The sequence below is a fragment of the Electrona antarctica genome (genome assembly GCF_951216825.1).
Source record: "Electrona antarctica genome assembly, chromosome: 7".
In the NCBI taxonomy this organism is placed as follows: Eukaryota; Metazoa; Chordata; class Actinopteri; order Myctophiformes; family Myctophidae; genus Electrona; species Electrona antarctica.
The window spans coordinates 11,658,555-11,686,161 of NC_136812.1; the positions used below are offsets into that span (position 1 = coordinate 11,658,555).

General features: G+C 43.4%; 2 protein-coding genes across 4 annotated transcripts; one reads left to right on the top strand and one right to left on the bottom strand.

Annotated features, from left to right (window-relative positions):
* Nucleotides 1–713: 713 nt before the first annotated feature.
* On the top strand, nt 714–16,948 carry LOC306926074 (all-trans-retinyl ester 13-cis isomerohydrolase-like). Of its 2 annotated transcripts, XM_079505325.1 has the most exons (14): nt 714–1,145; nt 1,916–1,998; nt 2,683–2,833; nt 5,886–5,993; nt 6,472–6,613; nt 7,026–7,173; nt 9,049–9,130; nt 9,735–9,867; nt 10,225–10,367; nt 11,154–11,283; nt 13,697–13,811; nt 14,156–14,250; nt 15,082–15,193; nt 16,215–16,948. In XM_079505325.1, exons 1-14 carry the CDS (start codon nt 1,135–1,137, stop codon nt 16,358–16,360), a joined length of 1,599 nt encoding a protein of 532 aa, XP_079361451.1. In that variant the 5' UTR covers nt 714–1,134; the 3' UTR covers nt 16,361–16,948. The 2 variants fall into 2 exon arrangements, with proteins under 2 accessions (XP_079361451.1, XP_079361452.1); XM_079505326.1 differs by lacking the exons at nt 714–1,145; nt 1,916–1,998; nt 2,683–2,833 and adding an exon at nt 5,174–5,256.
* Nucleotides 16,949–17,081: 133 nt separating this feature from the next.
* LOC306926071 (methylcrotonoyl-CoA carboxylase beta chain, mitochondrial) lies at nt 17,082–26,953 on the bottom strand. Of its 2 annotated transcripts, none has more exons than XM_079505321.1 (13): nt 26,838–26,953; nt 26,015–26,116; nt 24,978–25,142; nt 24,120–24,316; nt 23,372–23,550; nt 22,757–22,837; nt 22,439–22,617; nt 21,787–22,003; nt 21,022–21,113; nt 19,543–19,699; nt 19,021–19,143; nt 18,556–18,783; nt 17,082–18,298 (listed from the first exon to the last, which is right to left on the bottom strand). In XM_079505321.1, the coding sequence occupies exons 1-13, from the start codon at nt 26,855–26,857 to the stop codon at nt 18,212–18,214; spliced, it is 1,827 nt and encodes a 608-aa protein (XP_079361447.1). In that variant the 5' UTR covers nt 26,858–26,953; the 3' UTR covers nt 17,082–18,211. The 2 variants fall into 2 exon arrangements, with proteins under 2 accessions (XP_079361447.1, XP_079361446.1); XM_079505320.1 differs by having other exon boundaries at nt 24,978–25,137; nt 26,007–26,116.
* Between the last annotated feature and the right edge of the window lie 654 nt (nt 26,954–27,607).

Sequence of the window (27,607 nt, forward strand, 5' to 3'; positions counted from 1 at the left end):
ATTAACAGGACCCTTGTGCTTTCATCCATTCATCATTCTGTTCATCCCCAATTTCCCATTCATCCTTATGTCCATTCATCCAATCCGAGATCACAGAAGACAATATGTGTCATTAATGATGAATCTCTCCCTGTGTGTGTGTGTGTGTGTGTGTGTGTGTGTGTGTGTGTGTGTGTGTGTGTGTGTGTGTGTGTGTGTGTGTGTGTGTGTGTGTGCGTGCGTGCGTGCGTGCGTGCGTGCGTGCGCGTGTGTCTCACTCACTCACTTACTCACTAAGGCTGGCCAATTAAAGTGGATTGTTGGGGCTGTCTGTCTGGAACTGATTAGCTCGTCTTTGAGCTGAGTCTCCCTCCACATACCATACACAGTGCAAACCACACTGCACTGGCAACTTTAGTGTTACGTGCTTGCAGTCGTACACGTGTGTTGTGTATGTATGTTTGTGCGTGCTTGCGTGTGTGTCCAGGTTAGCAAGTACCTTGTTCAGGGCCTGGAAAACATTCTGTAGGGAGCCAAGGGCCAGACGACTGAAAGGAGAGGAGACAAAAGACAGGCTGTTCTAGTACGGGCTAACAGGACCAGAAAGGGGAGGAGAAAGGGAGCAGGGGAATGCATGGAGAAAGTGGGGGTCAATGGACAGGAAAACATACAGTCGGATATGGGAAAGGGGGAGAAGAGGGAAGGAATGGAGTGAAGAGAGAGAGATAGATAGATGGGAAGAAAGAGAAGGCTGGGTGGAGAGGACGTGTTGGGGAAAGGAGAGTGAAGGAAAGGAGATAGAGGTGATAGATGGATCATGAGGTGAGAGGTGAGAAACTAAAGGAGATGAGAGGAGATGGACAGACAAAGACAGAAATGGTGAAAGTTAGGAATGACGGGAAAGGGGAGCATAGCAGTGGAGAGTTAGAATAGAATAGAACTGGGGAAGGGAGACATTGAGAGGCAACAGAAAAGGAGGAGGAGAGAGGGGGAGGTGACGAGAGAAGGGGACTTTAGCCTCCATCTCTCTCCACAGGAAATTATTCTGTGGTTTGGTTTGAGAACAACACCAACCACTCAGCTGCTCAATGTGTGTTTGTATCTCAAGTTATTTGTGCATGTGGAGGGTGTGTGCATCCTTTTTGCTAAAGCAAGATGGTCAGTCGGTGAGTAGTTTTTTCCCTTTTCCTTTCCCACAACATTGCCAGTAAAGAAAGCTAGAGCTACTTCAGCATTTTCTTCTTCTTTCTAAAACTAAAAGGAGTACTCAGACGCAGAACTGTACCATTACCACTGATGATGCCGCATTAGTACGGTGTATTTCTTCCTATGGATTATTCTAGATGTTTCACAGGATTTTGGATGAAGATATAATAGTCCTTTTTCCAGTTGTTGTTTTTTAATCATTAGCACATCTTCTACATGTTGTATAACTGCTTGTGTAACTGCTTGAAAACAGCTCTAGTTAGCCAATGGGGAGTTGTGATTAGGTAGTGAGGGACTTCCAAAACTGTTAATATCCCAGACCCTCAAATAGACTGCCTTTTAGTTTACATATAGCCCCATTAGTTATGCAATACATATTTTGGTGCATGTCATTATAGGTGAAACATTTTCAAAACCTGTCAAAGGAAATTCAGAAAATCTCCAAAACACCTTCAAATTGGTGAGGATGTAAAAGTGGGCCACGACATTAAAAGTGGCCTCACTCGGCCTGGGCCATGGCTCAGTGGTCCAGGCACCTTGGCTGGTAATCCAGTCTGGCAGTGTGCCGCGGGTCTTCGATCCCGACGGCCTTTGCTGCATGTCTTCCCCCCCATCTCTCTCCTCATTTCCTGTCAGCCTACTGTCTGTCCCTCCATATAATATATACAAATAAAGGCGAAAGCCACAAAAGAAAAAACATTTAAAAAGTGGCCTCACTCTGTGTGTCCAGGCTAGAGCATCCCGCTGGAGGCTACAGAAAGATATTTGAGACGGTGGAGGAACTCAACGAACCCATATCCGCTGAAGTCACTGGTAGGAAAAGCGTCTGTGTTTCCGAGGCTACTGGTAGTGGTGGAAGAAGAACTCAATGTGTCTGTGTTTCCGTCTGTGTTTCCGAGGCTACTGGTAGTGGTGGAAGAAGAACTCAATGTTTTACAAAGTAAAAGTATCAATACTGCAATAGAACTACTCCGTTACAAGTGAAAGTCCAGAATTCAAAATGGACTTAAATTACCAAAAGTAAAAGTACTCATTATGCAGAATGTGTCATTTTACAAGTTTTCCAATGTATACAAATGTATAATGTAGATTGGCTATTTTCAAATGTCCGAAATGTATATAGGGCTAAACTGGTTGATGTGTTTTGTAATAATAATCTAAATCTAAAGTTTTCAAATAATTGTAATTAAGTAAAAGTGCAATATTTGCAAAGATAGTATTGAAAAAATACTGAAAAAATTAAACAATCATTCAAAAAAATCAACACCATTGCTTTTATCATACCAGAACCCTTACACTTGTATTAATGTTTATGTAAACAAAATGCTCTCAAAACAAGTTACTATATTATAATTATGTTTACACAGTGTGTGTGTGTGTGTGTGTGTGTGTGTGTGTGTGTGTGTGTGTGTGTGTGTGTGTGTGTGTGTGTGTGTGTGTGTGTGTGTGTGTGTGTGTGTGTGTGTGTGTGTGTGTGCGTGTGTGTTCATTGTGTAGGTATTATACCATCGTGGCTGGGAGGCAGTGTCCTGCGGATGGGGCCGGGTCTCTTTGAGATAGGTTCAGAACCATTAAACCACGTGTTTGATGGACAGGCTCTCATACACAAGTTTGACCTGAAGGATGGCCATGTGACCTACTACAGGAAGTGAGTACACTGCTCACACTACCAGGGGTCATTCACATGTCTGTACAAGGACAAATGTGCCCGACCGTGGCAAAGACTTGGTCTTGTCCATGGCAAAACAAATGTTTTTTGTTTTTTTGATAACATTATGTTCTTATTTTGGTCATAAGACCCAATTACTGAATGTCAGTCTCCAGGTTTTCCTCAGAATATGTATGACATAATATGACACTATGTATGACACATTAGGAGTCCACTAGGATAGTGGTTCTCAAACCTTTTATTTCCAATGAGCCCCATAGCTTATAGAGTTACAGACCTGCTCATTTAAGGCTCATTTGTCATGGCAAAAATAGAATTTTGACAAAGATGTCCACCACAAGCCAGCGTGGCAATAACCCCTGCTCACTAGTCACTACTGAATCTAGGTAGTTTAAAAGTTTCTTTATAACATATTTGCTAAACTCCCCTTTTATGTGGGATTCTGTGTGTAGGCCTATTTGAACCATTGACCTCTTTGACTGTAGCTGTAAATCCAGCAGCTGACTCCCCCCATGGGTTGGACTCCTACACTCTGTCAGCAGAATGTGTTTTAGTATGGATATTGGACGTACATGAACGTTCTTAACTTATATGACCATTTAGGATAACATCTCTGGGTATAAGAGGTGTCCAATAGCAATATGACACCTCAGGAGGCTTCTGCCCCGAGGGTCTGCCAGTCCATAAATGGTCAACACGTTTTTCTATAAGATAAGTTGCCCTTAGAGCGTGCACGCATCGGCCTGGGTGACGGCAGACTGCTGGGCGATTGCTAGCGCTTTGGCAAGGGGGGTCAGATCAACATATGGAATTAATTCTGTACTGGCCATATATGGAGCGTGTCACACTTGATGGATCGGCCACACTCTTCGCAAGCCTGCATCTAGCATCACAAGATACGCCCTGTTCTGGAACCCACAAGGGCCAAAGTTGGGCTATAGGCGTAAGTAAGTAAGTCTTGAGTGTACCGGGTTTGATGAGGTCAGATCAACATATGGAATGTCAGAACAGGTCAGCTCCATATATGGAGATCTAAGGGTGGCAGCGGGGGCAGTGCATTTAGTGTACAGGGTTTGATGAGGATCCAGGTAGGGCTGGGCCTTAATTTTGGGGCCTGTTGAGAACTTTAGTTTTCGCCGGCTGCCGGGCGCGGTTGGCGGTTGCACTAATAACTTTGGGGCGGGCCCGTCTAGAGTTTGAATGCACAGGTATCAGTCAAAAGGGAGACATCGAAGAGGAAGGACAGGTGGGGATGGATCAACATATGGAATGTCAGAACAGGACAGCTCCATATATGGAGATCTAAGGGTTTGAGGTTTGAGGTCAGATGTAGAGTTGCTGGCCGGCTCCATATATGGCTATATGCAGATCAAGGTGATGATCCCGTATTTTCCATGTATGGCTATCCAGGGTTTGATGAGGTAGTGTTGTGAATGATCTTCATATATGGTGACGGCCATATATGGTGGCCGGCGTGACATGTCATGAGGGACTGACGGCCATATATGGTGGCGTGACATGTCATGAGGCGTGAGGGACTGACGGCCATATATGGTGGCGTGACGGAGCGACGCGCGGGTTTTGCAGTTTTTCACAGTAATCTGCGGTTGCAACAATCTGCGGTTCAAGAGTTATAGGCCAAAACATGAAGCAGCCTGTTACAGCACCATAGCACCACCATGAGGCAGATTTGAAAAATGTGGGGTAGAGGCCGCCTGGGAGTCTGCATACAAAGTTTGATGATATTTTTAAATATAGTCCTATAATCTCCATGAGAGAAATGTTCAAACGGTAATGAATAAGCACATCCATATATTCTGTTGTGCAGCACATAGTAAGTATCAAAAGAAAGAACAAGTCTGCACAACAGTATCACCAAGACCATACTTGATTGAAACATGATGAAATTTGCTGATTTATTTAGAAAATTCTATAGGATTAGAAATGCACTGCCCACTAAAGCAGAGTCTCTCTAAGGAACGTGAAACAGTTCAATGTTGCAATTGAAATAATGTTTAAATAACTTGCTATGAAAACAAATCAAAAATACCATTTGTCACGAGACATAGACAATGAGCATTGTTGCATACACTTGACTACACTTGTTTTTTCCAATTAATCAGCCGGCCTGGAAGTGGCAGGTCAAGTTATGGATTATATGTTTTATCATTGATACTGTGAAATGCATTGCTGAAGTATACAACTTCTCATGGTTTTAAATATGTTTATTTATTGAATTTATTGTAAGTTACCTCTCCCCTCTGCAGTGGCAATCCTGTTGATTGGGAAGGTCCAAGTGCTGCAGAGGAGGAGGGGTGTTTTATTCAAGAGCAATCTTTGTGTTTGTGTTTGAATGGGCCTCCGAAAATTCATTTAAATTGATGGTAAAATCTCCAGTAAAGGTGTGTTAACTTAACTCATTGGCCTTGTGTTTGCTTATTGTGAGTTAATTTAATTGCCAATTGCTGTGATCGGTTTGGTATGTGGACCCTGAGATTCATTTTTACACACACAGGTAACAGCCTGAGTGAGAGCTGCCAGTTTCTTTTGTCACAATGTATAGACCAAAACTCCAAACATAAAAATTCCCATCCCTAATAGGCTACATTGCTTGCCTCGGCCAGATTTTCTATTCTGTGAATGCCCAGTGGGTGTTACTGGTGGTGGTAGGATAAGTTGTTTATCTTAGATTAGAAGAAACTGCTGGAACTGGAATGTTGCTGGGTAAAAACACACACACACACGCACGCTCGCGCGCGCGCACATACACTCAGTCAGTCAGTCAGTCAGTCAATCAGTTGCTGTTGGCCACAAAAAAATCCCTTTCCAATTCCATCTGGAATAAAGTGGTGTGTTATATTATATTGCGGGATTGGCTGTGTTCATGGATCCAAGCTGCATGCAGAAATAATGCTTAACCACAGAATGTGGATTGCAAGATCTTCCTGCAGCATTCATTCTCTGTGTGTGTGTGTGTGTGTGTGTGTGTGTGTGTGTGCGCGTGCGTGCGTGCGTGCGTGCGTGCGTGTAGGTTTCTGCAGTCTGATGCATATGTGCGTGCCATGACAGAGAACAGACTGGTCATCACTGAGTTTGGGACAGCAGCTTACCCAGACCCATGCAAAAACATATTTTCCAGGTACATATAAGCCCCAACCCCAAACTGTGTGCAGTAAGTAACCGCTTCGATGGGTCAAAAGGGTTTCCTGACCAACCCCAAACTGTGTGCAGTAAGTAACCGCTTCGATGGGTCAAAAGGGTTTCCTGACCAATTTGACCGACTTTCTACCCCCTACACTTATTCTACAGGATTAGGGCTAGTTAAGTGTTAGGACTATGGTTGTATCATTTTATACACAATATGTCAACTATAGCCTACATTGGGAACATAATAACCAGATTCATTTTACTTTGACTTTTAAAATTGTATATGAACATCTTTAGTGATTAGGTAGATTAGGTAGGTACATTTGATTTTGGGCCACATAACATTGAATGTAGAATGCCTTTCATGTTTCTCAATAGGGACTGTTTTTAGAGAAGAAAAATGAACTGCCTCGCGTGTGCGTGCGTGCGTGCGTGTGTGTGACTGTGTGCATCTAATATGTGTTTTGTAGGTTCTTTACCTACTTTAAGGGGATTGAGGTGACCGACAACTGCTGTGTGAACATGTATCCGGTTGGTGAAGACCTTTATGCCGTCACAGAGACCAACTTCATCACCAAGGTCGATCCAGAAACACTGCAGACCCTGAAGAAGGTGAGAGCACATGAGTGGCAGATTGGTACTATGCACATCATGATGAAACCTACAGTTGGGTGCCACCGATATTGTCCCTTATTATTTGACCCATTTAGGCCTGACCTCAAAATTTAAAAAAAATCCTTCTAAATCCTCCAGTTTTCTGAAATAAATATTTTCACGATTTTTCAAAAATAGCAGACCTACAAGCTTTTTCAATAGCTAAATTATAACATAATGTTTAAAACACCAAAAGGGGTTTTGCGCAGATGAGGCAAACCTCAGCAAAAAGAAAAGTACAATATCGATGGCCTCCAACTGTAGCTGACTCATGCACACAATTCCATTCATCATGAGAATCAAAATGGATTTTCATGATTTTGTGTTTTCTGATTACGACATTCACGTGCAGCCTGTGTGTCTGTGACAGGTGGACCTGTGTGATTACATTTCAGTGAATGGGGTGACTGCCCACCCCCACATAGAGGCAGACGGAACGGTCTATAATATCGGCAACTGCTTTGGGAAGAACATGAGTCTGGCCTACAATGTAGTGAAGATCCCTCCCATCCAGGAAGGTGGGCCGACGTCAAGTGGCTGCAGTTGTTCATTATTGATGATTGATTGTTTACTGATGAGCTTGTGACAGCTTTGTAGGCTACTCGTTTGTTTTGAGCACTTATGACATAAATCGTTTGCCAGCCAAGTCCATATGGACTTTGAAGATATTACAATGCTTGTTTAGTAACGTAAACCGTTTGCCAGCCAAGTCTATGGACTTTTTTGTTTTGTTTAGGGCACTAAATTACGACGTAAAGCGGGATCCATACTCCAGTTTTTGATGGGCGCTAGCCCATCCTATATTTAGCTATAGTGTAGATCTTTGTCCTAACACAAAAATTAAATTCCCATTGATAATGAATGGAGAATGTACGTCATAGAAAATCGACATGTTACGTCATGATGATGTACGATGATAAGAGCGCCCCTCACTTCACACAGGTGTGATTTTTAGGTGATAGCCTAACCACCACAATCACCGCGGTGGTTAGTAAACACAGAAAGATGTGCTGGGGTGAGATGTGAGTCTCTTATCACCGCGGCTCAGTGACGTCATGTTGTAGTTTTAGTAAACACAGAGAGATGTGCTGCAGGGGTGAGCGGTGAGTCTCTTATCACCGCGGCTCAGTGACGTCATGTTGTAGTTTTAGTAAGTTAGAGAGATGTGCTGGGGTAAGCGGTGAGTCTCTTATCACCGCGGCTCAGTGACGTCATGTTGTAGTTTTAGTAAACACAGAGAGATGTGCTGTGGTGAGCGGTGAGTCTCTTATCACCGCGGCTCAGTGACGTCATGTTGTAGTTTTAGTAAGTTAGAGAGATGTGCTGGGGTAAGCGGTGAGTCTCTTATCACCGCGGCTCAGTGACGTCATGTTGTAGTTTTAGTAAACACAGAGAGATGTGCTGTGGTGAGCGGTGAGTCTCTTATCACCGCGGCTCAGTGACGTCATGTTGTAGTTTTAGTAAACACAGAGAGATGTGCTGTGGTGAGCGGTGAGTCTCTTATCACCGCGGCTCAGTGACGTCATGTTGTAGTTTTAGTAAACACAGAGAGATGTGCTGGGGTGAGCGGTGAGTCTCTTATCACCGCGGCTCAGTGACGTCATGTTGTAGTTTTAGTAAACACAGAGAGATGTGCTGGGGTGAGCGGTGAGTGTCTTATCACCGTGGCTCAGTGACGTCATGTTGTAGTTTTAGTAAACACAGGGAGATGTGCTGGGGTGAGCGGTGAGTCTCTTATCACCGCGGCTCAGTGACGTCATGTTGTAGTTTTCCCAATCACCGCGGCTCAGTGACGTCATGTTGTAGTTTTCCCAATCACCGCGGCTCAGTGACGTCATGTTGTAGTTTTCCCAATCACCGCGGCTCAGTGACGTCATGTTGTAGTTTTAGTAAACACAGAGAGATGTGCTGGGGTGAGCGGTGAGTGTCTTATCACCGCGGCTCAGTGACGTCATGTTGTAGTTTTAGTAAACACAGAGAGATGTGCTGGGTTGAGAGGTGAGTCTCTTATCACCGCGGCTCAGTGACGTCATGTTGTAGTTTCCCCAATCACCGCGGCTCAGTGACGTCATGTTGTAGTTTCCCCAATCACCGCGGTGAGTAGGTTATCATCTAATAACTGGAGTATGCATCGCCCTTGTAAGACGTCATGTGGCCGATATACAGTAGGTGCCCCTCAATTCACACAAGTGTGATTTTTATCAATAATTTAATTGTGCAAATCGGTTATATGTGTGGGTAAGCAATGTTGCCTTGTGAAAAATATAATCTAAGAAAAAGAAATTACAAGATACATTTTATTAGATGTGGATGTTATGTTGGTCTCTTTATTCTTTGTGAATTCAAGATCATGTTGAGTCCCTTGTTTAATGTTTACCTTGTGCGTGATCCAGACAGGTCAGATCCCATAGAGAAATCACAGGTTGTGCTACAACTACCCAGCAACGAGAGATTCAAACCCTCTTATGTACACAGGTAGGTTGCACATTCTAAAACCATCCTACATTCACAATTCCGTTATGAATTCTAAAGCTTCCTCACCAGACCAGTTGGTGATCATTGCAAACTCTCTGGGTATGACTTAATTAATTACTCCCCTTATAATCACTTTTGAGCTGAGCTAACCCTAACAAAGGATTCTCAGGAAATAAGAGAGACAAGAAAATAACAGATTGATTATTTCCAATCTCATATTCAACAATAGTTTTCAACACAAGTTGTTTTGTGATATAATATACACTGCATCAACACATCTTTGACACATATTTAATCAAAAGTAACTAGTAGCCCACATGTTTGTTATCTCGATATGTTGATAATGAGAGCTGATCATGTTGATGAAGATGAGAACCGTGGATATTATAACATCAATACTACATGGTGCTGTAGTGCATCAGCATTATAGAATCTGACAAATACTGCAAAGATACTTAAAATTACAGGTGTTTTGCCTGACTCCATAAATGGATGATAAATGGATTGTCTGCTTGTCTGTTGTCTTGTTTCTTTTTAACCTGCCTGTCTCTATCAATGTGTCCGTCTGTCTGTCCGTCTGTCTGTCTGTCTCTGTCCACTGTAGTTTTGGTATGACAGCGAACTACTTTGTGTTCGTGGAGCAGCCAATAAAGATCAACTTGTTGAAGTTCCTGACTGCATGGGCCATCAGAGGAACCAGCTATATGGACTGCTTTGAGTCCAACGACACCTTAGGGGTAGGAGAGGAGTGAGTGGTTGTGCGTGCGTTCGTATATGCATGATTGTGTGCCTTTTGTTAACTGCGTTTTCCTGTGTTCCTGACATTTATACACACACACACACACACACACACACACACACACACACACACACACACACACACACACACACACACACACACACACACACACACACACACAAGAGAGCCGAGAGGCTTGAAACGTCACGTCCATAGTGTAAACTAAAGGAACCATTACGTTTTGGAGCGTCATCCAGTGTGCGGACCTTATCTTATCTCCATCATTCTAACTTTGGCCTGGCACCTGCTTTCCAGTGAGTGGATGTGTGTGCTTTATTGTGCTGTTCCATTGCAGACATGGATCCACCTGGCCAGCAGAAATCCAGCAGAATATCTGAGCAGCCACAGGTTCAGAACCTCAGCCTTCAACGTGTTCCACCACATTAACACCTATGAAGACCAGGGATTCATTGTAGTTGACCTCTGCACATGGAAAGGGTGCGTATACGGCGTGCATGCTCGTGATGTGTTTAAAGGGTGCGTATACGGCGTGCATGCACGTGATGTGTTTAAAGGGTGCGTATACGGCGTGCATGCACGTGATGTGTTTAAAGTAAATTGTGAGCGAGAGAACGCTTGTCTATCTACACAAATGTTTATTGTGTATAGTAACTACACTTTGGGGGGCGCCAGTGGCTCAGGGGTAGAGTGCTCGGTAGATCGGCCGGATGGCAACCGCGAGGCTCCCAGCTCGATCCCAGGCTCCCCCAGAGTTGGTGTCAAAGTGTCCTTGAGCAAGGCTCACTAATTGCTCCCGATGTGCAGGCTGGTGCGTTGCATGGTTTCCTCCGCCATTGGTGTATGAATGGGTGAATGTAATGCACAGTCTATGTAAAGCTCTTTGGATAAAAGCGCTATATAAATTTACCATTTTAATACTAATCACTCCGAGTGTATGCCTGCAGTTTTCTAACGAAACATGTGCGAATGACTTCCAGTGACTAACCTATTTCCCTCTCTCTCTCTCTCTCTCTCTCTCTCTCTCTCTCTCTGTCTCTCTGTCTGTCTGTCTGTCTGTCTGTCTGTCTGTCTGTCTGTCTGTCTGTCTGTCTGTCTGTCTGTCTGTCTTGTCTGTCTTGTCTGTCTTGTCTGTCTGTCTGTCTGTCTGTCTGTCTCTCTGTCTGTCTGTCTGTCTGTCTGTCTGTCTCTCTCTCTCTCCTCTCTCTCTCCTTTCTCTCTCTCTCTCTCTCTCTCTCTCTCTCAACGTCCAACACATGTCTCTAGGTATGAGTTTGTTTATAAATACTTGTACTTAGCTAACCTGAAGCAGGAATGGGAAGAAGTGAAGAAAGCCGCAATGACAGCTCCACAACCTGAGGTCAGACGATATGTTCTGCCTCTGGATATACACAGGGTAAGCACACGCACACACACACGCGCGCACGCACACACACACACGCACGCGCATACGCACGCACATACTCATACTCATACACATACACACACACACACACACACACACACACACACACATGCATGCACAGTTGCACACACGCGCGCACACACACAGTTCTTGTATTGTTCTTTGGGAGGCCAAAAGCCTTTGCATTTTAGTAGGTGCTGTATAAGTGATAATACTAGTGAAAACAAAAAGCTTTTGTTAAAAGTTTAAAGCTTTATATTCATCATCAATCATTGCTGTCACGGGTTTGTTCAGTAACAGGGACCTCACCCTCCCTTCAGCCGAGTGTTTGTTCAGTAACAGGGACCTCACCCTCCCTTCAGCCAAGTGTTTGTTCAGTAACAGGGACCTCACCCTCCCTTCAGCCAAGTGTTTGTTCAGTAACAGGGACCTCACCCTCCCTTCAGCCAAGTGTTTGTTCAGTAACAGGGACCTCACCCTCCCTTCAGCCAAACAAACATTAAAGTGTTTGTTCAGTAACAGGGACCTCACCCTCCCTTCAGCCGAGTGTTTGTTCAGTAACAGGGACCTCACCCTCCCTTCAGCCAAACAAACATTAAAGTGTTTGTTCAGTAACAGGGACCTCACCCTCCCTTCAGCCAAGTGTTTGTTCAGTAACAGGGACCTCACCCTCCCTTCAGCCAAACAAACATTAAAGTGTTTGTTCAGTAACAGGGACCTCACCCTCCCTTCAGCCGAGTGTTTGTTCAGTAACAGGGACCTCACCCTCCCTTCAGCCGAGTGTTTGTTCAGTAACAGGGACCTCACCCTCCCTTCAGCCAAACAAACATTAAAGTGTTTGTTCAGTAACAGGGACCTCACCCTCCCTTCAGCCAAGTGTTTGTTCAGTAACAGGGACCTCACCCTCCCTTCAGCCGAGTGTTTGTTCAGTAACAGGGACCTCACCCTCCCTTCAGCCGAGTGTTTGTTCAGTAACAGGGACCTCACCCTCCCTTCAGCCGAGTGTTTGTTCAGTAACAGGGACCTCACCCTCCCTTCAGCCGAGTGTTTGTTCAGTAACAGGGACCTCACCCTCCCTTCAGCCGAGTGTTTGTTCAGTAACAGGGACCTCACCCTCCCTTCAGCCAAGTGTTTGTTCAGTAACAGGGACCTCACCCTCCCTTCAGCCAAACAAACATTAAAAGTCCTTAGACGTGGTTGTCACATGACGTCATGTTTAGTACTCTATCAAACATTGAAAAAGTCCATAGACTTGGCTGCCATATGATGTAATTTCCGAAAGCCAAACGTTAGAGGGGATAGCGCCCCTAAAAAATACATTTTAGGTGGGTTGTCAGTTGTCGGTGGCGCGCTATGAGCTTGTAGATCTGCTATTTTTGAAAAATCGTTAAAATGTGCCTCAAATCTTTCAGAAAATTGTCATGATTTAGAAAACATTTTCTTTTAATTTCGACTGGAGAGACAGGGAGATCCCTCTGAACAAACACGGTGGAAGAATATAGAGCTATTTCAAACCACCTTTAAGCCTAAACCTAATCCTAAACGTAACCTCAAAAGTTCTATATCCCTAACCCCAACATTTACCTATTTGTAAGCCTACAGTAACTCCCTAAATATTTCATAACCATAAAAATGGCCCGTACGTTCCCTCATAGGGACCAGAAAGATGTCTCCATATGAGGTCAATTTGGATTAATATTCCTATCCCTGTGAGGATTCTGGGTCCCTGTGAGGATAGTAATACATGCTACCACACATAGGGATGGAGCTCGTTAAGTTTTATTGATAATGATCACCTTATCGATCAGGCTTATCGAGCCGGGTTCTTATCGAGCCCACTATCGAGCATTTTCTATTATTTTGTGGAAAGACGGGAGACAATAAATTCTGAACAGAACCAGTATATTTTACTAGGGCTTTCAAATACAGTACTTTTCTAACAGACAGAAGGCCGCTATGCTCAATAAACAAGCTTGATAAGCCCAAAGCTTATTGATAACGGGTACTCAATAAGCTTATCGGATTTTTTCGGGTATCGGTTATCGAGCTCCATCCCTAACCACACAGTAAGGGCATATGTCGACCCCGCCCGCTCACCTCCGCCCCACCCCCTCCTGGTGCTGCGGCCATCTTGGAAACTAAACACAATATAAACAATGGGAGAGGGTGGGGCCGAGAAAGGCCCTTATGAATTCCTCCTCCCATACATTTGTTGTATCCTACTGACTCACCTGCCAGTGAGGAGCCCCCACCGGGAGGACATAGAGCCTTCATTCCCTTATTGGCAAAACGACTTAATTGGGGGAAAAGGTGTAATATGCAACAAAGAGGAAAAATTATAAAGTGACTGGCTGTTTTCAAATGTACTGTATATCGTGTGTGTGTGTGTGTGTGTGTGTGTTAGGAAGAGCAGGGCAAAAATCTGATTTCCCTGCCATACACCACGGCAACAGCTGTTCTCTGTAGTGATGGAACAATCTGGCTGGAACCCGAAGTTCTATTCTCTGGACCTCGACAGGGTGAGACAGACAGACAGACACACACACACACACACACACACACACACACACACACACACACACACACACACACACACACACACACACACACACACACACACACACACACACACACACACACACACACACACACACACACACACACACACACACACACACACACACACACACACACCACACACACACACACACACATCTTATTACGAGATATTATGTTTCTAAGTAAATGTGAGTAAATCTTCAATTCTCCCTCTTTCCGTCTCGTGTGTGTGTGTGTGTGTGTGTGTGTGTGTGTGTGTGTGTGTGCGCGTGTGCGTCCGTGCGTCTCTGTCTTTATCTGTCAGCCTTTGAATTTCCCCAGATCAACTATTCAAGGTGCAATGGCAAGAACTATCAGTTTGCCTATGGCCTGGGACTCAACCACTTCATACCAGACAGGGTATAAGCATATTCATTGTTGTAGCTTGGTTCTGCTTGACTTGTAAATGATTACAACGTACATAAGAAAATAACCTAGAAAACCAATGCAGGAGCTGTGAGAAATTTCTGGTTAAAATTATTTGATTGATTATTTATACAGCTACAATGAGAGAGATCTTTCTCAATTTCAAAAATTAAGTTTGCATAAGTTACAATGTTTTCAGTTCATAATGTCCACCTCCTGGCTAAATAAGTTAAAGTGTGCAGCTGCCCTAACATGGCTTTGTACACGAGCAAATACAAATGTGATTGTCCTATGGCCAGGACTGGAAGACCGAACATTTGTATTTGGATTCATATATATCTTCCCAAAAGGACTTTCAAACTAGGAAGGTTCAAAGTAAAAATATTTAGGACGACCGATTCTACTCTATGGCTCTGAGACATGGACACTTTCAAAGAAATTAGAGAAACGGCTGGATGGCACTGACACCCGCCTTCTAATGAGAGCGCAACCCGTGTTTCTTCACTAGTCCGATCCAGAAATACACAGTTTGCTGGCCACTGCTACAGAGCTGACAATGAGGTTATATCATCTCTGCCTCAAAGCAGACCAGAGGTATAAAACTGTCGTTCCCTGATGTCATCGCTAGGGACACATGCATGGCAATGAAGAACCGGGAAGTCTGACGTGGCATTGTGAAATCCATGATCTCGATCGAAAAATGATGATGATGAACATTTACACATTGATAGTACACATACAGGAGATTGATATTTGTAATGGATCGTAAAAAAAAAAATACAAATACAAAACAACAATTGCTGACATGGTTGCCTGTCATTGTAGATCGTTAAGCTGAATGTGCAGACCAAAGAGACATGGGTGTGGCAGGAGGAGAACTCCTACCCGTCAGAACCATTGTTCATACCAACACCGGAAGCTACAGAGGAGGACGATGGTAAGAGACACAGTCACACAGTACAGCTACAGAGGAGGACGATGGTAAGAGACACAGTCACACAGTACAGCTACAGAGGAGGACGATGGTAAGAGACACAGTCACACAGTACAGCTACAGAGGACAATGGTAAGAGACAGTCACACAGTACAGCTACAGAGGACGATGGTAAGAGACAGTCACACAGTACAGCTACAGAGGACGATGGTAAGAGACATTCACACAGTACAGCTACAGAGGACGATGGTAAGAGACACAGTCACACAGTACAGCTACAGAGGACGATGGTAAGAGACATTCACACAGTACAGCTACAGAGGACGATGGTAAGAGACATTCACACAGTACAGCTACAGAGGACGATGGTAAGAGACACAGTCACACAGTACAGCTACAGAGGACGATGGTAAGAGACACAGTCACACAGTACAGCTACAGAGGACGATGGTAAGAGACATTCACACAGTACAGCTACAGAGGACGATGGTAAGAGACATTCACACAGTACAGCTACAGAGGAGGACGATGGTAAGAGACACAGTCACACAATACAGCTACAGAGGACGATAGTAAGAGACATTCACACAGTACAGCTACAGAGGACGATGGTAAGAGACACAGTCACACAGTACAGCTACAGAGGACGATGGTAAGAGACATTCACACAGTACAGCTACAGAGGACGATGGTAAGAGACACAGTCACACAGTACAGCTACAGAGGACGATGGTAAGAGACACAGTCACACAGTACAGCTACAGAGGACGATGGATGGTAAGAAACACAGTCACACAATACAGCTACAGTCCGGAGTCACCGGAGGACGTCATCATGTGGCTTGCTGGGTTAAAGAAAAAAAGAATACCCAACACTAAAATCGAAAATGTCACAGATGCTTTCCCGGCTTTAATGGGTAAACACTGGAGATTGTGTGTATACTATAGAGACAAACATAGCTAGTCTAACAGGCTCGTACTACACAGGCACACTCTACTCTGATTAATGTGTTTCTGTGCTCTAGGTGTGCTGCTGACCGTCTTAGTAAAGCCGGGGGCAGAGAGGCCAGGCTGCCTGTTGGTGCTGGACGCCAAGCAGCTGAAAGAGCTAGCCAGAGCAGAGGTCAACACTATGATACCGCTCACTCTCCACGGGATGTACAAACCATGATCCTAAACCACGGGATGTGTACAAACCATGATCCTAAACCATGGGATGTGTACAAACCATGATCCTAAACCATGGGATGTGTACAAACCATGATCCTAAACCATGGGATGTGTACAAACCATGATCCTAAACCACGGGATGTGTACAAACCATGATCCTAAACCATGGGATGTGTACAAACCATGATCCTAAACCACGGGATGTGTACAAACCATGATCCTAAACCATGGGATGTGTACAAACCATGATCCTAAACCACAGGATGTACAAACCATGATCCTAAACCTGAACCACATCCTTCAGTCTAACGTCCTTAGACACAGGCTAGAACGAGGACGGTTTAGACGGCACCTTTGGCCTTAAAACGTTTACCCTATTTCACACAAATGTTTTCACTGCTTGTATTTTATTATTATTATTCTATTATTGTCAAAGCACCACACCATTCTGTAACAGTTATGTTTATGTAATGTATGTATAATATATGTATTTTCCTTCTAAATTGGTTATAGGTTTATTATGAAATAGTTTCTTTTTTTAATCTACATTGAGGAAGACATGTTTCTGAGAACTGTCAAAACAATTGTTATCTTGATATTAAAACTGTTTATTAAAACCCCCTTCTACCTATAAATCAATATTATCACTAATAAAAACAGGCACATTAGCTACAGTATGTGATAGGCTGCTTACATAGTGTCCATGACATTTATTTACAAACTTGTATTTTTAATTTTTATACAAATAAAAAACAATTACATAAGGATTGTGTAATCATTACAGTACATTTGTCATATAGGCATGGACATAACATCTCCACAGATATAAAATTTGAAAAACACCATGTTTAGTTCAAGTTAGGATTTTCTCTGTAGTACATCAAAGCGAAATCAATTGTGATAAATATTAGTGCTACGCTCCATAGCGTCAATGAAGATGAATTCATTATTTCCCTTCTACGGTCTTCTGTGATGTACCAATTCAAGTTTGCACAGACTATATAGGGAATTGGAAATGAAAAGATTTAAGACAAATTAGGGGATTGTTGAGGCTATTGCGTGTAATACCAACAGCAGTAACATTTTATTTAGATTAGAATATAATCACAAATTACTTTAAAAATGAAGAGAAAATCCCACTTGTAAACAGTCCCACCAAGTGCAGTGTTTTTCTAACAACCTTCACAAATATGGTGGGGATTGGCTGGACTTTACCACTGGCCAAGGCATTGTTCTATACAGTTTGTTTTATACAACCCAGATCAACCCAAAACGAGGTAGTCATTGGTTTCTGTGGACAAAACCCCCACAAAGGCAACGGTGTATGATTCCTGGAAGTAATGGAGGTGGTGCAAAGTCAACCAACACAAACATAGGCAACAACTGGAAGCAAAGCCAGAAATTAATGGAAACGAATGAGATCATTGAGCGCAAGACTGAAACCATGACAAGTTACATTTCTGTGAAAGGATCAGTTAAAAGCCAACCACCTTCTCATCATTCTTCAGTCTGTATTAATTTACAAGCAATGGGAAGACACCACTTTTAAAATAAAAAATAGTAGAGAGACAAACATACAGGGCACATTAGTGTTGATTTTGCTAAATAATTATAGTAATCGTACATCGTAACATGTATTTCACTTCACAGCAGTAGTTACGACAGATCCTGTGTATTAGTATAATCATGTTATATAAAATAAATAACAAACCAGGCAGATACCATCCTCTTCCAACAGCCTTTCGAACCGTTCTTGCTTGACGAGAAATGGCCGCCAGGGACGGACAGGCCAGGTGATCCATGATAGATGTTTCTACTTCCTAGCCTGTAGATGAAAAGGAGTAGGAAGGTTCTAGATGCGAAGTAGTGGAGTCTGCAGCCTCTCTGTGGACAGTTGATACCGCTGCTGATTGATGATGTCCAGGCAGGCTCTGAGAACCTACAGACAGAGGGGTGGACATATAGACAAGCATAAACAAAACAGAAAGAACACAGAGTTAAATATGGACAGACATACAACATAAAGGCAACAATATATAGCCACATCAGTACTAGTTTCCAGGTCTTGAGTCTGTTTCACTGTGTGTGTGTGTGTGTGTGTGTGTGTGTGTGTGTGTGTGTGTGTGTGTGTGTGTGTGTGTGTGTGTGTGTGTGTGTGTGTGTGTGTAAAATAAGTGTATAATTGAACTACATTACCTTCCTGGTGTCCTGTGGCAGAATGACTCCGTCGTCCCAGAGTCGACCAGAGGAGAAGAACGCTGAGCTTTCCTCCTTCAGTCGTTTGTTCAACTCAAGCTCCATCACCTGCTGTTCCTTCTCCTCTGCGCCAGGGGGCAGCAGCGAGTCACAATGGCCTGGAGCCACCACAGACACTCTGGCATTGGGCCACAGGAACAAGAAGTTGGGGTCAAAGGCTCGCCCGCACTGGAGAAAGACAAGCAGAGGGATTCTAATGAAAGCCATGTTGAACTTTGGTACAACTTTGCGTGTAACCTGTGCATGACTTAAGTCCAGAAATCTTTTTATAAGATTATTTTTGTGTAGAGAGAGACAGAAACGGTAAGAGAGCGAGTAGGGGAGGTGTCGATCATATTTATATTTGATATGCCACTCACCATGGCATAACTGTCGGCACCATGGCACCCTCCTATCACTACTCACCATGGCATAACTGTCGGCACCATGGCACCCTCCAATCACTACGGTGATTTTGGGGACGGAGGCGCATGCCACCGCTGACATCATTGATCCTTGTGCCTTAATACGGTTGCTGTTGATTTCTGCCTGAAGGACAAAAACGCACACGCACACATGCACGTACACCCACACACCCCCGCACGCACACACACACACACACTTTAACCCATTTTGATTTGAGATCAGATTATAAAATGTCTTCTACATCCTGACAGTTTTCTGAAAAAGCTATGTTTCTATGTCAGTGGTTCTTCGATTCTTCAAAAATAGCAGACCTACAAGCTCGTAGCGCGCCACTCGGTGGCACGCTATGAGCTTGTAGATCTGCTATTTTTCAATAGCTAAAGCATAACATAATGCTAACACCAAAAGGGGTTCCCGCCCAAATTGGGTTAATATGGCAAGGTAATTAATGTTACCATTAAGGTCACGTTTTAGAGTCTAAAGCCTGGTGTGGGTGCTGTGTCACTTGAGACAGAATAATACCTGTGGGGTAGAGAGAGTGAGCCCTGGCGTGGGGGCTGTGTTCTGCAGGAAGATGAGAGGGATGTCTCTCTGGTCGCATAACTGGACAAAATGGCAGCCCTTCAGGCATGCCTCGTTCGACAGCTCCCCGTTACTTGCCACTATGCCCACCTGGTTGCTAGCACAGCACATATACAGTAGTACACACACACGCAATCACGCATACATTTAGTAGCATACACAAAGTACAGGTTTGTACACAACTGTCAACACACACATAATCAAATTAGTATTATTGTGTGACCAAAGCCCATTACCACAATAACTGTGGGTAACTGGGGATAAAGGGGACATTTTAAGTTAACTAGCTGTTAACCCATTTTGGACTGAGGCCGATTCTAAAAAGCCCTCTAAATCCTGACCTAAGAAACTTAAAATATTTATATAGCAGCATCAAAGTGTTTTAATTTTTGAATACTGTACATACAGTACCTTACAGAACCCCAAGAGGGGTTCCCATCCAGAAGGGTTAGAACACCAAAAGGGGTTCCCGCCCAGAATGGGCAGTCAGTTAAGGTTTGGTTGCTGACGTTACTATGATAATCCGATTAGTAGTTAAGTAGGATGGCGGCTCCTAATCTCATTAGGGAGTGGGTGGTCATTGTGTTTGTGGGTGTGGGGTAGGACTGCAGCCTTCTTTTAAGTTTTGACAGGGTCCAGTGAGGTCTATAAGCCGATTTCATTCTGTGAGCCTACATTCTGTTAATTGTGTATAAATGTACTGATGAGTCCTCTTTATTGTCTTGTAATCTTTTCCACCATAGATGAGAGAGACTGCATCTAGTCCCTGTGTGTCAGTAAATGCATATCACAAATGTATAGACAGACAGACACCAGTTTCACAAACACATAATTGTATGTTAATTGCTTGTTGTAGTGTTGTCCCGAGCCGATCACGTCATTTTCAAATGATCGGAAATAGATCAGGAGCAAAAAAAACATGATCGGGACATATATCCATATCATGATATTATACTGGATATTGTCTGTGATTTTGGATATTGTACTATCGTGATATGACATAAGTGTTCTATAAAAATATCGGCTCGGGAAAAATCGGTATCGGCAGATACTCAAAATCAAATGATCTGATCGGGAGCAAAAAAACGTGATCAGGACATCCCTAGCTTGTTGCTATGCTTGCAATATATTTACATAGATTTTTATGATTTAACAGACCAATCATTAGCATAAATGTATTATCTCAAAGTGCAAATACAGAAGAATAAATAATATTGGAAAGAGACAAAAAATGAATTCAACATCACCAATTGTTTTGGCGGAAAGCGTGTGTTACTCTTGCTCTCAATGTCAAAATAGGTACACGTGTACGTTTACCTTTGTGTGTCCATGTACTGTGTGCATTCCTGGGAGACTGTGTGTGCGTGCGTGCGTGCGTGCATGCGTGCGTGCGTGCGTGCGTGCGTGCGTGTCCTTTACCCATGTATTTTAGCGAAGCCGGTCACCAGTGTGGTTCCGTAGCGAGCTTTAAACTCTTGGAATCGACTCCCGTCCGTCAGCCGACTAACTACCTGGACGGACAGAAACAATGACATTATCACTGTGTACAGGCACCAGTGGTGGAAGGTAATTCAGTACATTTACTCAAGTACTGTACTTTCGACCTGAGATCAGATTCTAAAAATGTCTTCTACATCCTGACAGTTTTCTGAAAAAGCTATGTTTCTATGTCAGTGGTTCTTCGATTTTTCAAAAATAGCAGACCTACAAGCTCGTAGCGCGCCACTCGGTGGCGCGCTATGAGCTTGTAGATCTGCTATTTTTCAATAGCTAAAGCATAACATAATGCTAACACCAAAAGGGGTTCCCGTACCATTGTGAGGTTTTTGTACTTTACTTGAGTATTTCCAATTATTTTACTCCACTACATTTCAGAGGCAAATATTGTACTTTTACTCCACTACATCTATTTATAAGCTTGTAGATCTGCTATTTTTGAAAATGCTAAAGTGAAAGTGGTTAACTGTCTGTGGGTTTATACAGTACATATGAACAGCTAGACATTAAAATAACTACATTGGATCTATTGGAACAGTTGTTTTTTCCCCCCACTTTCTGAAAAGTAACCGTTTTGGACGTACAAGTTTCCCACCCGACAGCAACGATATGTATCTACCTTTTTCACCAGCCAGACACATATTTATTTCTCTGTCTGTGTAGTGTGTGTTACAGTATGTTATGTACCATTTTTACATCCAGGCTATGGTTATAGTTTAGAGGAGCCAGTCCCTGCAGCTCTTCTGAACAATTAACAGGCTCCTCCTCTCCTCTGCTCTTCCTCAGCGAATCCTCCTCCTCCTCCTCCTCAGGGAGTTCATAGTTGAGGGTGGATATGATGTTTCTGGTGTACTCATACGCCTCCTTCTCGTCCCAGGCAAAATGGTCCACACAGCCGCTCACCCTGAAACAGAGAGACATGGCGAGAGGGAGAGAAGTGGACAGACAGACACACAGGTAGAGAAATGGCATGAGGTGGCTTGATAAGGATGCTCTGGATAAGGATGTTGGCTCAAATTTACATTTAACTTTAGACAAGCAGAGGCACAGTTGAGAGGTTGAGAGTTGAAAAGGTTGTGCAGCATGTCGATGGCTGCATAGACAAACTGGTTTGTGGAGCTTGCACTCCACTGCTACAATATATGAACTCATTACACTTCAGTGTAACACATTCCTTTGCCTTCTTGGCTCTTCAACTTCAACATACTTTATTTTTTTCCTTTTGGAGACTTCTTTTGTGCAGTGGTTAAAAACGCATCATGTGACCGCCCGGACAGGAGGGCTCTCTGGGTTCCTTTTTATTCATTTATTTACCATTTCTATTTATTGACCTACTTACTCGGCGTGAAGTGTGGCCCCTCCTAAGTCCTCTGGCGTGACTTCCTCTCCAGTAGCAGCCTTGACGAGAGGTGGTCCACCCAGGAATATGGTCCCTATTCGGTGTACCATAACAGTCTCCTCGGCCATGGTGGGGATGTAAGCTCCACCGGCCGTACATGACCCACACACTACTGACACCTGCAGGGCACACAGGGAATTGTCACTCGTGGTGACTGCGCTTCATGAGCTTTTATGTACACAAGCACTTGAGGGCTGTATGCATTCACTTATATAAAGTATATTGCACAAGTATGCTGTGTTTTATATATTGTTTTACCTGAGGGATCTTCATGGCTGACATGATGGCCTCGTTGTAAAACGTCCTCCCTCCCTGGTTCTTGTCCGGGAAGATCTCCGACTAGACACACACACACAGACACACCAGTAGAATACATTGTAAAGATTGCCAGTATGACTGAAACTCAAGCTGTAGTTAATGTAGTTGTATATTGTATACCTATTGAACCATGCAAAAACAAAAGAGTGGATATCCAAATGGAATTCAATGAGATGTAGACAGCTTAATTTATACAATTTTGTAACTCAGAGTTTACAAATGCAATAAAAAGTTAAATGAGGGTTATATTTATAACCAACTTGCATCTCTCTGGCACAACCAGACTTCTGTGTGGCCCCTTTTCCACCAAAAGAACTTTGGTTCTACAACTGGTTCCGTTCTAGATTCTTGGAACCTCGGTGCTTTCACAGAACCGGTTCTGAACCAATTCATTTTCAGTGGAAACACTCTGAACTGGTTTAATATTAGGCAGGAAAAAATAACCGGTTCTTTTTTTTGTGCCTCTGTGTGTGTGTGTGTGTGCGACGTGCATGTGTGTCTGTGTCTGTGTCTGTGTGTGTGTGTGTGTGTGTGCGCGCACACGTGCACACGTACCTGGAGTGGTAAGAAGGCCCCTCCAGAGTCAACCAGGTAGACGCAGGGGAGTCGGTTCTGCATTGCCACTTCCTGTGCCCGCAGCTGCTTCTTCACTGTGATTGGATAAGCCGTGCCACCTTTCACTGTGGCATCATTGGCGATGAAGACACACCACAGACCATTGATCCTGCCTATGCCTGGATGGACACGGTCGCACACACGCGCACGCGCACACGCACACGCACGCACACACACACACACACACACACACATTGCTGTCGGGAGAAAACCACCCAACTCCATTTTTGAGTTTTTTGATTATTATTTTTTCCATAAATCAATGCTATTTAACACCCTTTCGTTTACGACGTCTGTGTGTTGGTTCAAAAAATTTGGAACCAATGAAAAGTATTAGAAAGTTCTTCGGACAAAACCTCTTAACTCCATTGGACCCTCAAACTGTCTGCTAAAGCAACTCCACCACCTCTCCCCCTCTCATGCAAGTAATTGCCAATATATAAATACCAACTTTGATGAGGCAATATTACTTTGTTTTAAAAAAACAATATATATATATATATATAAGGTTTTCTTCATTTAATTTTCAAAACTGGTTTCTTCCCGACAGCAGAGATATATTTGGCTAAACACTCAAACTCGTAACTCCCCTAACCCCATGGCTGGATGCGATTCCTAAAACCCTGCGTGTTTTGCATTTGGGTTGGTATGTATCATCATCGGTGGGCGGTTACTACTAGTCACTGACCAGTCAGACAGCCAGCTGAAGGGATGTCCCCATAGGGCAGTCCCAGACCAGCGAATGGAGACAGCTCCAGGAAGTCTTCATCGTCCAACAGGAGGCGGAGGCGATCCTTGACCAGCAACTTCTTGTTCCTCTGAGTGTGTCTCACTGTGGCGTTTTCCCCACCTCCTTTCTGGATTTTCTCCCTTAACTCCACATACCTGTGTGTGGGTATTTGTGAGAGAGCCGGGGAGAGAGAGAGAGAGAGAGAGAGAGAGAGAGAGAGAGAGAGAGAGAGAGAGAGAGAGAGAGATTGAATGTAGTACTGTACAGTCAAATCCTTTACAATCGGTTACAGTGCACCCTCAGAGTTCAATCTATGCTGAAGACTTGACGGCGTAATAACAAAATAACAACAGTCATCATATTCCAAGGGCTTAACTATTGGCCTGTAACAATTGAAAGGATTGAAGGCAATTACTAAACATTAGTGCTCTCCTACATAAACAAGTACTTAGTATTCATGTTTCCCAGTGTAGTAGTCTGCTCTCTGCTGTTGCCATAATGTTCTGCTTTAGAACATCTGCTTTAGGCCTCGACAGAGTCCGTTTTAGCTTGCGTTGGGGTGAGAGAAAACCAAGTTACTGCTGAATCCATGGTTACTATTTGAAATAGAAAGCTAACTTAAGTTATGTTAGCTTGGCCCTGCCAGTTGGCACATGAAACCGGTCATCCCACAGAAGGTCCAGGGATGTCATTTTTGACAAACCGGGACTTGTGTCTAAACCAGCATGTTTATAAAAAAAAAGAACAGAGTAGAAACAATATACATTGAAAATAATATACACAGCATAAAACAGAGCAGGAAAGAACTGAACGTACTTGTTTTGGCAGGCAATACTGTTCCGGAGGTTAGCTTCATATACATGTTGCTGTACAGGCTGGAGGGGTTGTTCCAGCACTGGGAAGGCACTGGGCAACGCTCTCCTCCTCCTGGCTACAGAGCCCATGGAGCGAATCACACACTGGCCCTGCCCTGGACCTAACCTTAGAGCCATAGAGGGCAACAAAAAAAAGTGTCACCAGCACAGATACAACAATGTGTATGAAGTTAGAACTGGACCATAATATAGAATCTGAAACTTCTGTTTGTTTGACTTGCACTAGTGTGTTGCCAGGTGGGTGTGGTTTGCTTCAATGATTGCCAGACGAAAACAGATTCTGCCATTCTGTATCAGAGTAATCTAGTGGGGCGCCCGCTGGCCAAGTGGTCCAGGCGCATGCCACATATAGGCTTTGGTCAGACAGCGCGTTGCGTGTTCGAGTCCCATTCATGACGACCTTTGCTGCGTGTCTCTCCCCTTCTCTCTCTCCCTCTTTCCTGTCTATCTTCACTTGATACTATCAATAAAGGCAGACAGAGTAATCTAGTAAGAGAGTGATGACACTAGCGTTGACTACCATTGGAATGCGGAAGTGCTCATTCCATCTCAATGGGATAGTTCCAATGTTTGGAACTATAGCGCATAGGCATCCGCTTTGCGGCGAGATCAAAGCGTGTCGCCACTCTCTTACTATTCCACTCGGTTCTGTATATAAGAGTCCAGGAATGTAGTTTTCTGTCTGTGTATTTCACTTACGAGCATCATTGTCATCACTCATCGTAACAACTAGTTTATTTCACCGTGGTCTGATATTAACACTGCAAAAAAACAACAGACTTGATGTTTCTAGGGCTAATCTATCTGAACCTTTTGTTCACAGCAACACACATGTAAGCCTCCTGCTCACTCTCTCTCTCACACACACACACACACACACACACACACACACACACACACACAGACACAGACACACACACACACACACACACACACACACACACACACACACACACACACACACACACACACACACACCAATGTTGTGTTTGGTCTCTTGTGATTCTTTCTCTCCATGATAGAGGCTGACAGTAAGGCGATAGCAAGGCAGGACACACTCTCCCTCTGCTGCATAGATTCCTGACAGGGAGAAGCATAAATGGGGTGGCGGTTATGGTATGTATTCATTTAGCCTTAAGACATTAAGGCTAAATGATTTTGAAACACAGATTTTGACATTTTTATATCTACGTGAGTCTTAATGGCACTGGACCCCCCCCCCTTTGGTCCCTACACTTTCACCAGTCAAGCCCACAGTTCTCCAAACAGTACAGATGCAAAATATAAGGTGCTTATACCTGGTTGCCCCAAATATAAACTAGCGCAGTCTTTCTGCATGTATTGTATGTATTAGTCCATATTATTATGCTTATAAACATATCCTATCATCAGTGGTGCAGAGGCAGGGTACTATGTACACTGGCATAGGCTATCATCAATTAGGGCTACGTTTGTAAGTAGTCAACAGGCATAAAAGAAAGTGATCACTACACAATGCAGAGTCAAAGCAGGCAGGCAGGAGGTCATGTGGGGTAACTGTTTTGCTCTGCCACATACAGGCTGACTAACATATAGAATTGATTTATTACAGTCCTATTGCAAACTGAACGCAAAAGCTGATGTTTACACCTAGTTTATACACCAACTTGTTTGCCTATAATTACAACCATGGGTCAAACAGCATAATGTGTAAAGTAAATCTATGCCAAAGGTCATGTGGATATATTAAAGGCGATTGACATAAAAGCGAGTACATAAATGCACGCCTGTGTAATATAAGTGTAGTAGCTGTAGCTCTTACCTTGATATGGAGCTGTACATGGCAGTAATCTTCTTAACCGTAACGAACTGCACAAATTAGAAATTCACAACACAAAATAACTACATATTCAAGAGGTGTCACACCGAAAATTGCTGTTGCGGAAACAATGGTGAGCGTAGAAGTTCCATTCACCGCAGAACTGTAGAGAGAGATCTTTGCCACTAGAGGGAGGTGTTCACTAATTAACGGTTGTGTCTTTTCCCCCCGGCAGTTGGTCGAGTTGACCTTAGTATAACTCTATGGAGTTGACAGTTCAGGGGGAAATTTGCCTGGGAAAAAAAGGATAATTTCCAAAGATTAAAATTGTTCTGATATAAAAAATTATAAAAAAGGTCCTTCTGAGGCAACCTTATCCATTCTATGTATGTATATCTGCAAACAAACACAGACTAGAGGCTGTATATGTTCTAGTCACGTGTAAAAGTATATCAGTTAAAGTTCCATTGAAAATATTCTCACATTAGGAGTTGCACCAGAATGTGTAAGATATACATAGTCATTTAGATGATAAACATTTTGACACCCTTCTTTTGATTTGGGGGCCTTTTTAAGACTTTCAGCCTCAGGGGTCAATGTTTTGCCTTTGTACACAGAGTTTCACAGGAACCTACCTATTGATTGATTGATTGATTGAAGAATTTATTAACAGTTTGCAGAATTACAGTACATTTCAAGCACAAACTCAATACAAAGGCTGTTAACTGTGAGTGGACGACCCAATTAAGCATTACACTTGTTTCCAATAGGGT

What these genes read in the sequence shown, in the direction of transcription:
- LOC306926074 (XM_079505325.1), top strand. An exon ending in TGCAAAAACATATTTTCCAG is followed by an intron (nt 5,994 to 6,471) that starts GTACATATAAGC and finishes TGTGTTTTGTAG; the next exon opens with GTTCTTTACCTACTTTAAGG. An exon ending in ACCACTTCATACCAGACAGG is followed by an intron (nt 14,251 to 15,081) that starts GTATAAGCATAT and finishes CTGTCATTGTAG; the next exon opens with ATCGTTAAGCTGAATGTGCA.
- LOC306926071 (XM_079505320.1), bottom strand. Translation starts at nt 26,857, where the DNA reads ATGTACAGCTCCATATCAAG. An exon ending in AACACAACATTGGTGTGTGT is followed by an intron (nt 25,138 to 26,006) that starts GTGTGTGTGTGT and finishes CTCTAAGGTTAG; the next exon opens with GTCCAGGGCAGGGCCAGTGT. An exon ending in GTGCCGACAGTTATGCCATG is followed by an intron (nt 18,784 to 19,020) that starts GTGAGTAGTGAT and finishes GTCTTTCTCCAG; the next exon opens with TGCGGGCGAGCCTTTGACCC.